Genomic DNA, 15000 nt, shown 5'->3' with positions numbered 1-15000 from the left:
TTTCTGATCTTTCATAAAAAATATAATTATCATAAATAATGCATCTTTCATTCTCTTCTCAATATTGTCAATAAAAAGTTACCGCAAATTTCCAAATCATTAACTTGCAACTGTGTACAGTGTACATATATGTATGACATGTATTTTGTTACCTATCAGGCTTTTCAAGTCTTATTTACAACACTCTCTATGGAACTTCATCCAGTCTGCTTCTTATGCAAAATGGATAAAGGGGCTAAGTTTCTAAAGAAACTGTGGTGCTATGTCAGCGGAGATCAGAAGTGAAACTCAGAAATGGGTTTATCAACTGAGTTGATATGGTAAATTGACCACACCAGAGAAATTTGATCATTCTCTTTGACAAATGGCTACTTAAAAGGCTGATTAAATCAACCCAGTTGATAAACCCATTTCTGTGCTTATCATACAGTTTACAATCAGACTGAAAAGGTCAGATTCCCCTTGCAGAGGAAAGAACACCACCCTGGAACAACATCATCTGTTTTTTTTTTTAGGGATCGCAAAAATTTAGTTTACCCTCAACAGCTGATTATTATTAGGAATAAGAGTTTTGGAACAGGTCCAGGGTTTATCATCCTTATCATAACCAACCATTTTCCCAGTTGTCATTCATATGAATGCAGCACGTTATTCTCAGATATTTAAAGATATTAAGTCTTGATCTGGCCAGAGGTGAACCCATATAACCTCTGCAGAGTAGTGTAAAGGTCTCCCAAATGATACCAAGCAGCTCTTCAGAACCTTTCATAGGACTGGTATAGGATGCACTTGTATCATGTTTATAATAATGTACATAACAAAATTACTTGACTCTGATTGGCTGAGAGCAGTAATGTTTTTAGTAAACACAGTGCAAAAAAGAGTTAATTTAGTGTAATTTACTCACAGAATTTCTGCGTTAATTAGCTAATAAACAATAGCAAGGAAAGGTTATGTTTATACAAATGTTGGCCGTGTAGCACTTATATTTTAAACAGAATTAACTGAAGAGTGTGTAGAGTAACGTCAAGTGCTAGATTTCTATCCCATATGAACCATGTGAGCGTTAGCCCTACTGATGGAACTGGGCCCACACAAGGACAGAGAAAAACTCTGACCAGGGTGGGAATTGAACCCACGACCTTCGGGTTAGATCTCCGCCCTTCTGGCTCATACAATTTTGCTTTACAATTTACTTGTGCTTATTTATTCCAAATTGCACTCGAAATCTTGTGATTACCTATACAAATTGCATACCTAGGGGAATTCTTGCCATCTGATTGGCTATCAAGACTGGCTATTCAGAGTGGAATTAACAAAGGTGTATAGTATATGACTTTCTCGCGTGCTTGTTTTAATGAGCTAACAGGAAAATACCTTGTCTAATTTTGATAAATGCTTTCTTCTCCTCTGAATGATTACCCTTTTTTCTAGTTTGGCGGGATGCTCTGCTACGAACGACAAGGTCTGACACCTTAACACCACCCAACACTTCAAATGCAGCCCTAACAACATGGCTTCCATACATGTGATTAACAAGTTCAGGTAAGTTCTCTTGGAGGCAGCTGCAGAGGCTCAAAAACAATTCCTCTGCACTTTTCAAATCTTTATGTTCCTCTAAAACGTCCTGTTGTTGGCCTCTTTCTGATCTTAATGCCCTTGGTGTAATACAAACGAGTGTTTGAAGGACATGACTCCCAAATTTATCCATTGCAATTTTAGAGAAATGTTCTTCAACGTTTTGTACAATTTTTCGGATTTGTATGTCGCTGAGATAAAACACAAGTTTCTCCATAGTACTGCTTATGGCAAGGTCACAGAATAGCTTCACTTCGTTGTTTTCTACTTGCGTGAAGACGTTTTCTACAAAGAGCTTTCGACTTTCTTCGTCCTCGAAGTCGTCGTCATTTATCACATCTTCAACTCTCTTAAAATAACCCAGGGTTTGCTCATCAAGTGAAGACACCACTTTGACTTGCTTTCTAGCCTTTCTATCTTTCATTTCCGTTCGTTAATTTTCACAAGACTGATCACTACAACTCGTCTTCCTTTCGGTCTTTCATTTTGACTAACTCCTCCGCCATATTGAACCCATGTGTTCTTCAACTTTAGTGGGGTAGGCTGGGGGACCTTTCTCCCCTGTAGGGGAGAGAAAAATACAAAAGCGTTCGTTCCCACGCTTTGCGCGAAAGAATCTTGCCTCGACCTTTCCTGACCTTTGAGCAGGTGCGCAAACAAGGCTCATTTTGCAAAGAAAGCTGCAAATGTCGCAGTTATGGAGAAAACACGATGATTCTTCATGTTTTTCTTTACTATCTCATATCGACGGAAGTTTTCACCGCTGCCGAAAGGTGTCTAAAAGAAAGTTTTTCCGGTAAGTTCAACATTGCTCTTATTTGCCAGGGAAAATTCGTGTTCAATACTGTTAAGTGTTATCTGCCCTTCTCTAGCTACTTATGCATTGTTGAAAGGGATCCCTTGTGCTTTTCTTGCAGATATCATTTCTAATTTTTTTTAACCGTTTCACTGGATGATTTCCCACGGTTGTTAATTGCCGTTTTGTCTTCAGGTTTTAATAAATTACACATGCATGAGCTCCCTGGGATGCGCCCTGCTAGCAGAGCCTTTTCTTACGGTACATATGCTTTGTACCGAGAAATGAGATAAAAGAGGCTCTGCTCGCAGGGTGCCTGGGATGTAGAGTTTTGTTTTGGCACAGCAAGCATAGTTTACTTCAATGACTGATTTCAGCTGGCTTTTCATTTACCTGCCGGGAGGTCCGGGAGGTCAAGACCTCAGTCACAGTTTTTCGCTATACACACCGACCCTTTGTTGGCAAATAACTTTTTTTCTCTCTTTCTCCGTTCCTGACTCTCTGAAATCACTTTTTTAATTGTTGACCGCACTTGATAGCGAATGCAGTATTTATTAAAAGCACCTTATAAACTGAACATTTCAAAGAGAAAAATTTTTGTTTGAATTATATTTTCAAACCTCGCGTCTAATAAAAAGTAACTTCTGTATGTAAATTAACAGATTAGGTGTCAAAAAAATGGAAATTTACGGTCATCACACAAGCTCACATAACCAGGGCTAGGATTCTGCCCGGGTTGGCGGGCAAGATAGAAAAATTCCACCTGCTCCTAGAGCCAATCAGATTGCAGGATTCGCAGAATTCTGCCCGCTGGCCCATTTATTTATTTTTTCCCTCTCTCTCCATTCCTGACGCTCTGAAATCACTTTTTTAATTGTTGACTCACACGGCACTTGATAGCGAATGCAGTATTAAAGCAACTTATAAACTGAATGTTTCAAAGAGAAATATTTTTGTTTGAACTATATATAATATTTTCAAACCTCTCGTCTAATAAAAAGTAACTTCTGTATGTAAACAGATTAGGTGTCAAAAAAATGGAAATTTACAGTCATCACACAAGCTCGCTCAACCAGGGCTAGGATTCTGCCCAGGCTGGCGGGCAAGATAGAAAAATTCAACCTGCTCCCAGAGCCAATCAAATTGCAAGATTCGCAGAAAATCTGCCCGCTGGTGCATTGTGGAAAAAAAACATCTTGATGGATGATTTATTGTGTGGTATCGTGGGATATTTGTCACTGTAATTTGGCGAGCCCTTTAATAATATGGCGAGTCAAAATGCAAGAGATGAGTAAAGACATCCCACGATGCAGTACACACTAAATTGTCCACTAGATTTATTATTCAACTCAGTCGGAAAAGAGAAGAAACGGAAAACTTGACTTATAACTTGCTTCCTTTGAAACTGACTTTGAAATGACATAAAAGGTTGTCAAGTTCCTTGAGAGGAATTTCTTCAATGATCCTAATGCTTCTTTCACGGACTTGTACCACCGTGTCAATACTTTAAGGTACATGTAAGTTTTTCTCTTTTTGTCGTATGTATTTACATTTCAAGTTCCTTCAATAAACAGAGAAAGTTGATCGTTGTGTAGGTTATCGTTTGTCTCTAGGAACTTGTTTTCGCCAAAAATCTCAAAATTTGGCAAGCATTCATCATTTTCTTTGGGGGAAAAATGATTTTGAGCCACTTCTGCTGCTTTCGTAACTGAGATTAAAAAAAAAAAATCATGTTTGTGAAAAACCGGTCAAACTGGTCTTCTGGAGTACAAAATAATACTGTGAGATATTTGTAACCGCTGTTTGCGTTTTATATTTGCACTCTTTTTGGGGAGGCGCGGTGGCCTCATGGTTAGTGCGCTCGACTCCGGATCGAGTGGTCTGGGTTTGGGGCCTGGCCACCGACATTGTGTTGTGTTCTTGGGCAAAACACTTTACTCTCATGGTGCCTCTCTCCACCCAGGTGTATAAATGGGTACCGGCGTAATGCTGGGGGTAACCCTGCGATGGGCTAGCATCCCATCCAGGGAGGAGTATAAATACTCCTAGTCGCTTCATGCTACGGAAACCGGAGATAAGTGCCGGCCTGATGGGCCTTCCTAGGCTCGTAACAGAGACTTTACCTTACTCTCTTTGGGTGTTATTTGTACTCAGCTGACTGAAGTTGAATAATAATTATTATTACTGCCCCAATTCCTAAAATTTCCTTCTCTTTATGAAGGTTATAATTAAATTTTGGTAACCTATAACTTTGAGTTGCATATTTATTTGGATAGCTACTACATGTATTTTCACTGACAAAAAGACTAATTTAACACGATGTTACTTAGCCAGTTCTATACCAAGTGCACCTAAACTCTAATTACATCAATGCAAACATATTTTACCATTGTCAAGTTTAAGTGTCACTCCAAAAAGGAAACTGGCAGACATTTGGCAGCGTCAACAAAATCTGGATTGGATCGGACCAGACAGGACCGGACCACGGATCGGATCACGGAAAAATAATAACAAACAAAAAATGAAAGTGAAAATCTAAAATGAATCAAGCTTGAATAAAAGTCAAAATGTGAACTCTGAAATAAAGCAATCAGTGCTTAACCCTTTGACGTCCAAACCAGCCAAAACCGGCCAGACTTTGTATTTTACTCTGTCTAATGCCAGACGATTTTGCTCGTCAATGGGGAACCCCTGGGAGTCAATGAGTTAAAGGTGCTTGCGAATGAGGAAACGTTGTTGCGGAAGCAAATATTTCCCTGTTTGCGGCCCCAGGAAACATTTGTTGCAGAAGCAAAAATGTTTCTGAAATTGATCAGAAACATTATTTTTGCTTTCTCAGCAAATGTTTCCTCGTTTGCATGCAGAGGAAACATTTCGGGAAACAATGTTTCCGCAAAAATGTTTCCTTGTTTGCAGGCACCCTAAAGTGCACAACTGTGAACAGAATGGTTTATATTTTATTTTAGGTCTTTTATCTTTTTAATTTACATGTACCTGAAATCATTAACAATAATAATATTATTGTTATTATTCACCGAAGTGGAGGTGAATAGTGGTGGATAATAATAATAATTACTACTTTAGCATATACCATACAAGTTGAATGAAAGGCGAACGAAAAAAATAATTTACTTTGGTAAAATGTGGTGAGAAGTTTTAAATCTCATGCATCGGCTACTCGGAGGTGAAAAGTACATGGCTAATCACCTCTGAGTTAGGCGATCAGTTTGGAGAGCACTATTCACTTGTGTGGTACATGTATATACTAAATGTTAATATCAGTGGTAACAGGGTGCAACAAAAAGGCTGTCTGATTAGGCTGGGGCTAATATGAAACAACATTTCGGGCTAGCGCTTTCTGATTATGGGTTGCCGAATGGCCAAGCATGAAATTGAACACAAATGTATAGTGTTGACATTATTGGTTGCTTTTTTCTGATGCCAAACTTCTGACATAACTGTTTAGCAGACAGTTTGACAGAAATAGTGAAACAATACAAATCTTTTCTTTTCTTCTTTTTTTTCTTCTTTTTTTTCTTCAAAGAAAAAAGGTTAAGGGGCTGGCAGAAATCATTCGTAGCCAATATGGTCATAGCCATTATATGGCAATGACTGGTTTCTAATCATTCTCCTTTTGATTGCGCAACTCGCCCCAAACGTCCAGTTTTCACACGGCAAAGTCTTAAGAAGATCAGTGCAGAAGATTAATGGCGTAAAAAATGCTTCAACAGGAGAGCAAGCACAAAAACATTGGCAAACTCTCAAAAGGGATACAATTTGAGCTTTGTTTCTTCAAAAATTAATTTTTCCATCAGAGAACGTTTTACTTCAGCCAATTCATGAAAGTCCCTCCTCATGTCAAATCACGTAAATGTACAGAGCAATGAAATAATAATAATTTTTCCTATCTTGCAAACTGTCTGAGAACACTTTGGTAACTCTTTGGGTTTAAATTCATATCTTGATTTTAGGACGATGCCTTAGTCTTTACATTTCTATAGAAATCTCAATTTTCAGTAATTTCTGTGCCCTTGTTATAATTTCAGAATACTGAAACAAATTTATTTACTTTTGTGTAATACTTTCACCTGGTTTTTATTTCTTTATTATTAGGGCACACACCAAAACGTCATTTCAAGATATACGATCACAGGATTTTATTGTTACCCTTAAGACTCAGCTTTAGCAGAAGAGCATCACAACAAATTTCTACTCATGTGCTTCGCATATTGTTGGAGGAGGTGCTTGGATATGAGGATGTTATTCTGGTGTCGGATGAATCAGGCTTAAATATTGAAAAATCATTAACAAAACTATCAAAATGTGGAAGTTACAGGTACTGTATTTTAGCCATGATGTATGTTCCCATGTCGATTCATAAACATAATATTATTATAAATGGAATTTTCCTTTGATTTGAATCATGGTAATTCAATGCTCTGACCTCAATTTTTGGTGAAGTTAAAAAAATCTGACTTCGATTCAGCTAAGTTTAGATAAATGACAGTTTAGGGATGAAGTAAACTGCAAGGTTTCCAGCTTAGTAGATTCAGCAGATTCAGCAGTCAATTTCATTTGTGCAAGCTCATTAGTTTTGGAGCTGGATCCTTTTCTGTTGTGTTGTAGTTGTGTGGGGCTAATTAAATCATAGTTGTTCTCCAACCTTTCCCATGCCCCACCCTTTGATTTTTCCTAGCTTCCACTGATGCAATCCTTGTTGAAAGGTGCTTGGAGTGGGGGCTCTAGCTTGGCTAGGTGTTTTATCTGGGGGGCAGGCTGAACACTGTGTGCTTAAAGTGCAATCCTTTCTTTCATTTTTTAAAGCAAAGCAGATAGTTAAGTTACATGTATCTTTTTTTTTTTTTTTTTTATTTATTTATTTATTTATTTTTTGCCACAGAAAGAAGAAATTAAAATACAAATATGAACAATCAAAAAAGAGAAGATGGAAAGAAAAATTATTGAATTACATTGGTGGCGAGGAGGCCTAAAAGAAACTACTAAGCTTATGTAAATTAGGCCTCCCCAAGTAAAAGCATCTATCTATTGTTGACATGCAAGTTGGCAACGGAGAATACAATTGTTACAAACATTTAGTTATTTAACGTGTTGAAATATAAAGTAATGAACGGAAATTAAAAACAGTTTAAACTTACAAGTTGGTAATGAAGCATACAATTACAAACACTTAGTCATTTAATTAAGGTGTTGAAATATGTAAACAGTTGTGAAAGTAAAATTACAGGGTGAAAACAATTTGACACAGGAAGAACAAAATACTTAATTTTCAGAATAGTTGTTAAAAAAGAATGACTTAAGTGCTTTCTTGAAGGAAGCTGTTGAGGAAGAATTCATTATATCAATGTCAAGAGAATTGTAAAATTTAGGTCCCTGATAGAAAACAGAAAATTGTTTAATGTTAGTCCGACAGAAAGGCAGACGAAAGGCATGAGAGTTTCTCGAATAATATGTGTGAATTTGACTGTTTAGAGTGAATTTGCTAGCTAACTTGGGAGGAAGAGTTCGAATTTGATAGGAGAACATGAATTGACCAAGTTGTAACAGGTTAAGATCATGGAATTTTAGGATTCCAAGTTTCTTAGGATTCCAAGTTTCCATTGTTCCACATTCATTCCAAGTTTCCATTGTTTACATTGATTCCAAGTTTCCATTGTTCCACATTCTTAATGGCAAGAAAAGTCTAAGGCAGCTTGTCAAATGTTGTTAATTTACCTGGAAATACATGTAGATTTTGTGCAAAAAAATCCTTTCAAATACAAACGTAGTTTAATAAGAGAGAGAGAGCGATTGGGAGCAAGGAATGGGTTATTCCAGAAAAAATCCACGCCCCCACGATGGAGGGGGGGGGGGGGGGGTTGAACCTAAAAAAATCTTCTTTGGGGGTCATTTCCTCAAACTTTTAGACCTGTAAGTCACTCGAACTCCATCTGAGTCTGAAAAAATTAGAAATCTTTCTGTTTACATATTATTTTGTTACCTTGTATAATTCAAGTTATCTCAACAGGTCTTTCTTAATCGCAGAAAATATGTAGAAAATGTCTGACAAACGTAACGAGAGCAGTCGCAACAACTGACACAATTTGTTTTGTTATACCTAGACCCAAGGGTGCTGCTGAGCGTAACTTCATGCTACAGTGTAGTTTGCAGAAGTTGACATTAATTAAATTAAGCATGCTTTTCTTTCTTGAATTTTAAAAATTCATACTTTGATTTGAAAATGATTTCATATCTGCTACTTTCAGTAGTTGCTTTTCTGATTTTCTGGCGAAAGTCGGGAGGCTTTCTATTGGTATTCATAACAGAGCAATAATAGGGACAATTATTCCATTTACAACACAAATGCTTGAGTTCCACTGCAGAATAGACTACAGGCTGTTGGAGATAAAATATTGACTTCAAGTTACTGGAGGTCTGAAATTCAAAATTTGGAAGATAACATACATGTTTACTTTCTCTGACTTTAACTTTAAGTTAGTAGATTTCAATTGCCATTGGACAATGCAGAGTTTCTTCTGGCCAAAAAAAGATAAGATTGAAGCTTATACAAGTGTACGTTTATGTGATCTTATACTCTGACTTTTATTACTTTAACTTAGTACATTTACTTCACAAGTGTAAGACTAGTATACATATTGTATTATTATATTGAATAAATTGAATTTATGCCTTATAATAATTTATTGTTGGAAATCCAGGCGGGTTAGGTTTAGGAGTGGGGGGGGATCTTTTGCCTTGGAAATCCAGTTTGAGGGGGAGGTCTAATGCTTTCGGAAATCCGGGTAGGTGGTGGGGTTTAAAAAATGTGCCCATCCATCGTGAGGGGGGGGGGGGGGGGGGTGTAGATTTTTTCTGAAATAGCCCAATTAATTTAGTTTTTATTGGACTGAGTATATTATTTCACCACATCAAAAATTTTCAACTGTTAAATAGACTTTTATGTGGTCAAAACTGTTTGCTTTTTAATTCATATACCAATGAATGTGCTTTTTATACTGTTTGGTGTTCAGATGTTCTTCCAGTGCTGTTCCAGATGTTATGATAAACACGGAGGTTTGGGTCCCAAGTACACATAGTTACCAATCTGATAAGTGGATTGACAGTCAGCTGGTTCATGGAGCTGGAACCATCTCATCCCATGGAAGGTATCAACTGACAGTAGCCCTTTACCTCAGTTTAAGAGAAGCCTGAAAAATTCATGACTTCCATGGGATTTGAACCCTTGACCTCGCGATACCAGTGGGACGCTCTAACCAACTGAGCTATCAAGCCACTGACGTTGGGAGCTGGTCATGTGTGGGTTCTGATGTTCCCGTGAGGAGAGAATCAACGATGAAATGATATATGAATTGGATCATATAAAAATTATGAACTGCGGATATGAAATCAAGTGAAGCCAGGATCTTCGTGGTTGTGAAAGCAATTTTTGCAATTGTTTAGAGAAGCCTGAAAAATTCATGAGTTCAACGGGATTTGAAGTCTCTGCCACCTCACCCACAAATGACCAGCTCCCAATGTCAGTGGCTTTATAGCTCAGTCAGTTAGAGCGTCGCACTGGTATCGCGAAGTCACGGGTTGTAATCCAGTTGGAGTCATGAATTTTTCAGGCTTCTCTACGCAATTGCAATAATTGCTTTCACAACTGCGAAGATCATAGCTTCACTTGTTTTCATATCGGCAGTTCATACATGTATATGAATTGATGCAATTCTATATATCATTTCATAGTATAATGATTGTCTTAGTTTGAGGTTGGGTGCCCTGAGGCACCCCATTTACAGTATGTCCAGAAATGACCCTAATTACACTGTAGATGCATACCCAATTTTGACATCCAACATGAGGTGTCCCTTGAAGTTTTAAAGCCTTTGCTACATATTTGCAACAATAAGGTACATGTCAAGGTAAAGGTTAGCCTTACTTTTAGCGTAGGGTAAATGCAGCTGTTTATCTTTACTTGATGAGCAGCATTTGGGAGAAAATTTGTGACATTAATTGTCTGAGTGTATTCCAAGACACAAGTGGTGTTGAAGTTGAGGAGAAGAGCAAAGGGACACTTTGTGATGCTTATTCAAATCCACTTGCATCCAATAGGGCCAAATTATCCTGGACATATCAGGCAAATAAGCAGTTTTATTGCTAGACCCAAGTAGAGAATTAATTTTATGAAAATGTTAAGGGTTAATTACCTTATCACACCTTTTCTTCCAGGTTTGGGTGGTATCTACCTACTGCATTTGTTGAAAAGATGTGGCAGGATAGGAAAATCATAGCTGAAAACTGGAGGGCATTGGAACTGAAGTCTGTCCTTGCAGAGCTGTCACAGAATACCTCTATACTTAATTCTCAAATGAAGGATTTAGAACATCAGAAATTTTGTAAAAGTGTTACTCTATGCAATGATGGCTGGCTTCATGGTTCTAACTGTGAAAACAGTACTCAACAATGTGCAGTTCTTTTGGCAGATTTTCCAGGTAAGTTTCAACTTCCTTTAAAATTGATATTGATTTCTGTGAAGTTTTTGCCAGACCAGGGAGGGCAAGAAGCACAGAGTCAAGTGGATTAATGTCTCTCTGTAAGTTTAGCTCTTTTTGGGCCAGTTGTACAGTATTTCACTTTGTACCAAAAATGTAAACATTTTGCGGTCAATTATTGTTTTTTTTTTAGAAAACATCATTTTGTTTAGTTTTGTTTAGGGTGGACCAGTTTTAAACCCACATTAATTACTTAATTAGAGAGACATTACAAATTCGAGAAACAATATTTATTTATTAGTTATAGAATTAGAGAATTTGTGTTTTTGAGACAGCAGCAGCCAGCTATTTCAGCTGTCTCTGCTATCTATTTTGCTTTTAGCTTAATCCTGAATTTAACCCACTGATACCTGGGAGTGAGACTTAGCACATTTTATTCTGTCCAAACGCCAGACAATTTTACTCTTCAACTGGGGGCGTCCTAGGGCATAAATCAAAGACATTGTTGATGATAGTGGTGAGGAAGTTATTGATGATGAAGAGTTTTTCTAATGACTGCAGATCATTATGGAGGGATACTCAGCCAACAGATCAACAGCCTCAATTTGAATATATCAGTAGCGTGGTTAGGCTCTCAATTAAAAGAGATCATAAATCAGGACCAGCCATTTCTGCTCTTGAATTGGGAACCCAGTGTAATAACAGCATCAAAGGGGCTATCAAGGATCAACTTTCCCTCATGCAGGTTTGTGAGTTATCCTTGTATTGTAAAATGGTGAGAAGTTAGTGAGAATATTGCATCCATGGTGTGTCAAGACAGGCAGAAGTGTAACAGTTGCTTGTGTTTCTATGCTGGTAACTACTCACAGCTGTCATCAATGGTTTTGCACTCATTTTTGGAGAAAAAATATTTACTTGACTATCCCAGGCAACCACACACTGTCAGGTTTTAGGACTTTGAAATCTACATTGTATGTTTTGTAGGGTGGAGTAAGGGAAAAAGTATGTTTGTTAAGATCAGGCCCAGGTGGCTAGAAGCAATGGTTAGTGCTAACTAGCATTAAATACCATGGAACCTATAGGTTTTGATACCTCTTAACCAAGGGTTAGGGCCAACCAGTCTTCAAGCAATTGACCCCAGGCTGAGGATTTTTTTTAGTAGTTGACGCATTCTCTATAATTATACGAGACTGTAATGTATGATCCCTTGCTGAATCAAGTAAATCTTTTGCCATACATTAGAGTCCAACAGTTGCATAGCTTAGTTCAATGTTGTTATAGATAGTTACTGTAGGTTGGCTTGAATCTCAGTGAGACAACATTCTAGGGTTGCTGCCTTTTTACTGTTGTCTGCAAATAGTTAAACCCACAATCGGCGACGAAATTAGTTGAGACAGTTGCCAACAGAGCACACTGGCAACGACACATTCATTGTTTGCAAAGAAAACTTGTACAAAAAGTACGTTTCCGGGATACCCCTCCCTCCCCCACCCTAATCAATGTTGTACTGCTGTTGACAAGGCTCGTAGAAAACAGAAAAACACAACACTGTCCTGGGGGTGCGGGGGAGGGGGGTCAATAGCGTCTTTATGCGTTGTCATGTCATATAGGAATCAGAACATACATGTATATAAATCACCTTTTTCTTTATTACGTTGATGTAACAGTCACTGGTGTGATTGCAGACATTTCAGTGTCGAACATGGTTTTCACACAGGACATTTCTAACGAGATAAGGGCATTTATTATATGGAGGAGAGTGTTTTACTGGGAACTAACATATTGTTCTTGCCACTCGAACATAAAATTCATATCTTCTCGCCACCGTGTAATATCCTCTATGTATACGCTTGCCATCTATTTGCAAAAGGCGGAAAGTGAATGATATTGTCAGGGAAAGTGATATCTCACGGGCTTCGATGTACCGCATTCTAAAAAATGAGAGAATTTAACGCAAGTAATCACTACCGTGAATGTCAATTGCAACGGCCAAAATGGGAATGTCGAACGTCCAGTGAAGTTAAGTTCGCGCCACAAACGCTTATTATTGAGAGAAAGGATCGTACTAAATAATGACAATTTCAAGACGATTTGTGCAGTGTTTTGGATTTGACATACCTTTAAATAAAGTGATACTTTCGAAACATTGCGTGAGGTTTAGCATTCCCTTTTCAATTTCACCATACATAATTCCATTTTAACTTGTTACAAGGGATATGGGAGCCATAAAAAAGAGGGAAATATAAATAGCAAAGACAGTTTATAACTCCTGGGACAAAAACACAACAGCAAAAAACAGTGCTGCACTCTGATTTTACGAACCCCGCGGAGGAGTGGCAACGAGTAAGCACGAGTAACCTCGAGTAACCATAATTAACAAGTAGAATAATTACATTATCTTTTTATAATAATCTTGTGGTTACTCGTGGTTACTCGTTGTAAATGACAAAATATTGTTTCTTTACTCCCAAAAACATTCATTTCCCACCAACACCAGCTCTGCAAAGCATCTGCGACAATGTGGAAGGTCTTTTTGCAACGACGTAGCAATTTAATTGAGCGTGGAAAGTAAATGTGTTACCAGGCTGTAACAGCCACCATGTCTGCTTCGCGTTCATCTGCGACACCGCTTTGACCAACAAAATCCGCTTCTTCTGATGAATTGGAGTTAGAGGCTTAAACCCTTTACCAAATCCATACTTTAATGCTACTGACAAATAGCGTATAAAAGAAGGCAAAAGTGAACAGGCCCTTTGCACCTAAGTCACGATCTTCGCTTCGCACAGGACAACGCATTTTTCACACGAGAAAACGAGAATAATAAACTATCCGCATTTTTTTAGACCTGTAAAAAAGTCTTTCACTCATGTGGTCATATTGACGGATAGAGTGGATTATAGGTGCTGGTATAAAGGGTATAAAGGAAGTTTTCTGAAACAGACAATCGGCGACGAAATTAGTTGAGACAGTTGCCAACAGAGCACACTGGCAACGACACATTCATTGTTTGCAAAGAAAACTTGTACAAAAAGTACATTTCCGGGATACCCCTCCCTCCCCCACCCTAATCAATGTTGTACTGCTGTCGACAAGGCTCGTAGAAAACAGAAAAACACAACATTGCTCTAAAGGAGAAGAGTGTCTCAACAATTTTGACGCCGATTGCAGTCTGGTCTTCTTGAGCAATGACTGGAAGGCCGGTTTTGCCCCTTCTCATAACATTTCAGTGTTTGTAGCTGGTTCACTAATATTTGAAGTGTAAGAGCCAGTCACCCAATGGAGAGAAAATTACTAATAATGCTCCATACTGTAATTGTATGAGACTGTAATGTATGATCCCTTGCTGAATCAGGTAAATCTTTTGCCATATATGTACATTAGAGTCCAACAGTTGCATGCATGGCTTACTGTTAGTTCAATGTTGGTATAGATAGCTAGGCTGGCTTGAACCTCAGTCAGACAATGCTCTGGGTCTTAAAATAATTTTGGAGGGTTGCTGCCTTTTTACTGTTGTCTGCAAAAATTAATAGTTAAACCCATTCTGGTCTTCTTGAGTAGTGACTGGAAAGTGTCAGTCCCTTCTCATAACATTTCAGTGTTTGTAGCTTGTTCGCTAATATTTGAAGTGTGTCGAGAGCCAGTCACCCAATAGAAAAAAAAATTACAAATAATATATTTAACAGCTTAAACAACAACAATACAGTGTAACTGAACCTTCAGAACACATAAGCAGGTGCCATATGCAAATGAGATGACACAACTAAGGCAAATACACCACAGTGATCATTAACTCTCTGGGTTGTTAAAGAACTCTGACCAACCGGTCGCAAAAGATAGGGCACTGCCATTCCAGTATGGTAGTTTGGTCTCTCACTGACATATGTATCATGGTCAAGTTAAAAAATGTACTTGGAGACAAAGGTATTAAGTAGCTACCTAACAGTACTCTATTGCATGGGTACTTTATCCTGTACTCAAATAGACTGCTCTTGATGTTATTGTTGTTTTGCAGAGGAAATGTGTCCTTTGTCAGAGAATTGGGATCTCAGCAGGGAAATTATGACTGTGATTTCCCACAAAGTCACCTCTATAAATTTTCTTGGGAAAAAATTAAGGAAAATGCACCTGATGTGT

General features: G+C 38.0%; 2 protein-coding genes across 3 annotated transcripts in view; one reads left to right on the top strand and one right to left on the bottom strand.

Annotated features, from left to right (window-relative positions):
• LOC137995805 (nucleolar protein 9-like) overlaps positions 1 to 2110 on the bottom strand; it is a 14648-nt gene extending 12538 nt beyond the window's left edge. Inside the window, exon 1 of one of the 2 annotated variants that reach the window (XM_068841289.1) lies at positions 1378 to 2110. In XM_068841289.1, the coding sequence (XP_068697390.1) occupies positions 1378 to 2002 (625 nt within the window). In that variant the 5' untranslated portion in view covers positions 2003 to 2110. The remainder of the gene's footprint in view (positions 1 to 1377) is intronic. The other variant, XM_068841293.1, reaches the window with a different exon arrangement.
• Positions 2111 to 2189: 79 nt separating this feature from the next.
• LOC137995786 (uncharacterized) overlaps positions 2190 to 15000 on the top strand; it is a 32159-nt gene continuing 19348 nt past the window's right edge. The window contains exons 1-6 of the mRNA XM_068841280.1: positions 2190 to 2374; positions 6488 to 6710; positions 9403 to 9537; positions 10604 to 10866; positions 11428 to 11611; positions 14879 to 15000. The exon at positions 14879 to 15000 is cut by the window's right edge and continues 246 nt beyond it. Coding sequence (XP_068697381.1) covers positions 2290 to 2374; positions 6488 to 6710; positions 9403 to 9537; positions 10604 to 10866; positions 11428 to 11611; positions 14879 to 15000 — 1012 coding nt within the window. The 5' untranslated portion in view covers positions 2190 to 2289. The remainder of the gene's footprint in view (positions 2375 to 6487; positions 6711 to 9402; positions 9538 to 10603; positions 10867 to 11427; positions 11612 to 14878) is intronic.

Source organism: Montipora foliosa, chromosome 1 (genome assembly GCF_036669935.1).
Source record: "Montipora foliosa isolate CH-2021 chromosome 1, ASM3666993v2, whole genome shotgun sequence".
Lineage (NCBI taxonomy): Eukaryota > Metazoa > Cnidaria > Anthozoa > Scleractinia > Acroporidae > Montipora > Montipora foliosa.
Note: the sequence above shows the minus strand (reverse complement) of the source record. Positions and strands in the feature narration are given on the sequence as shown.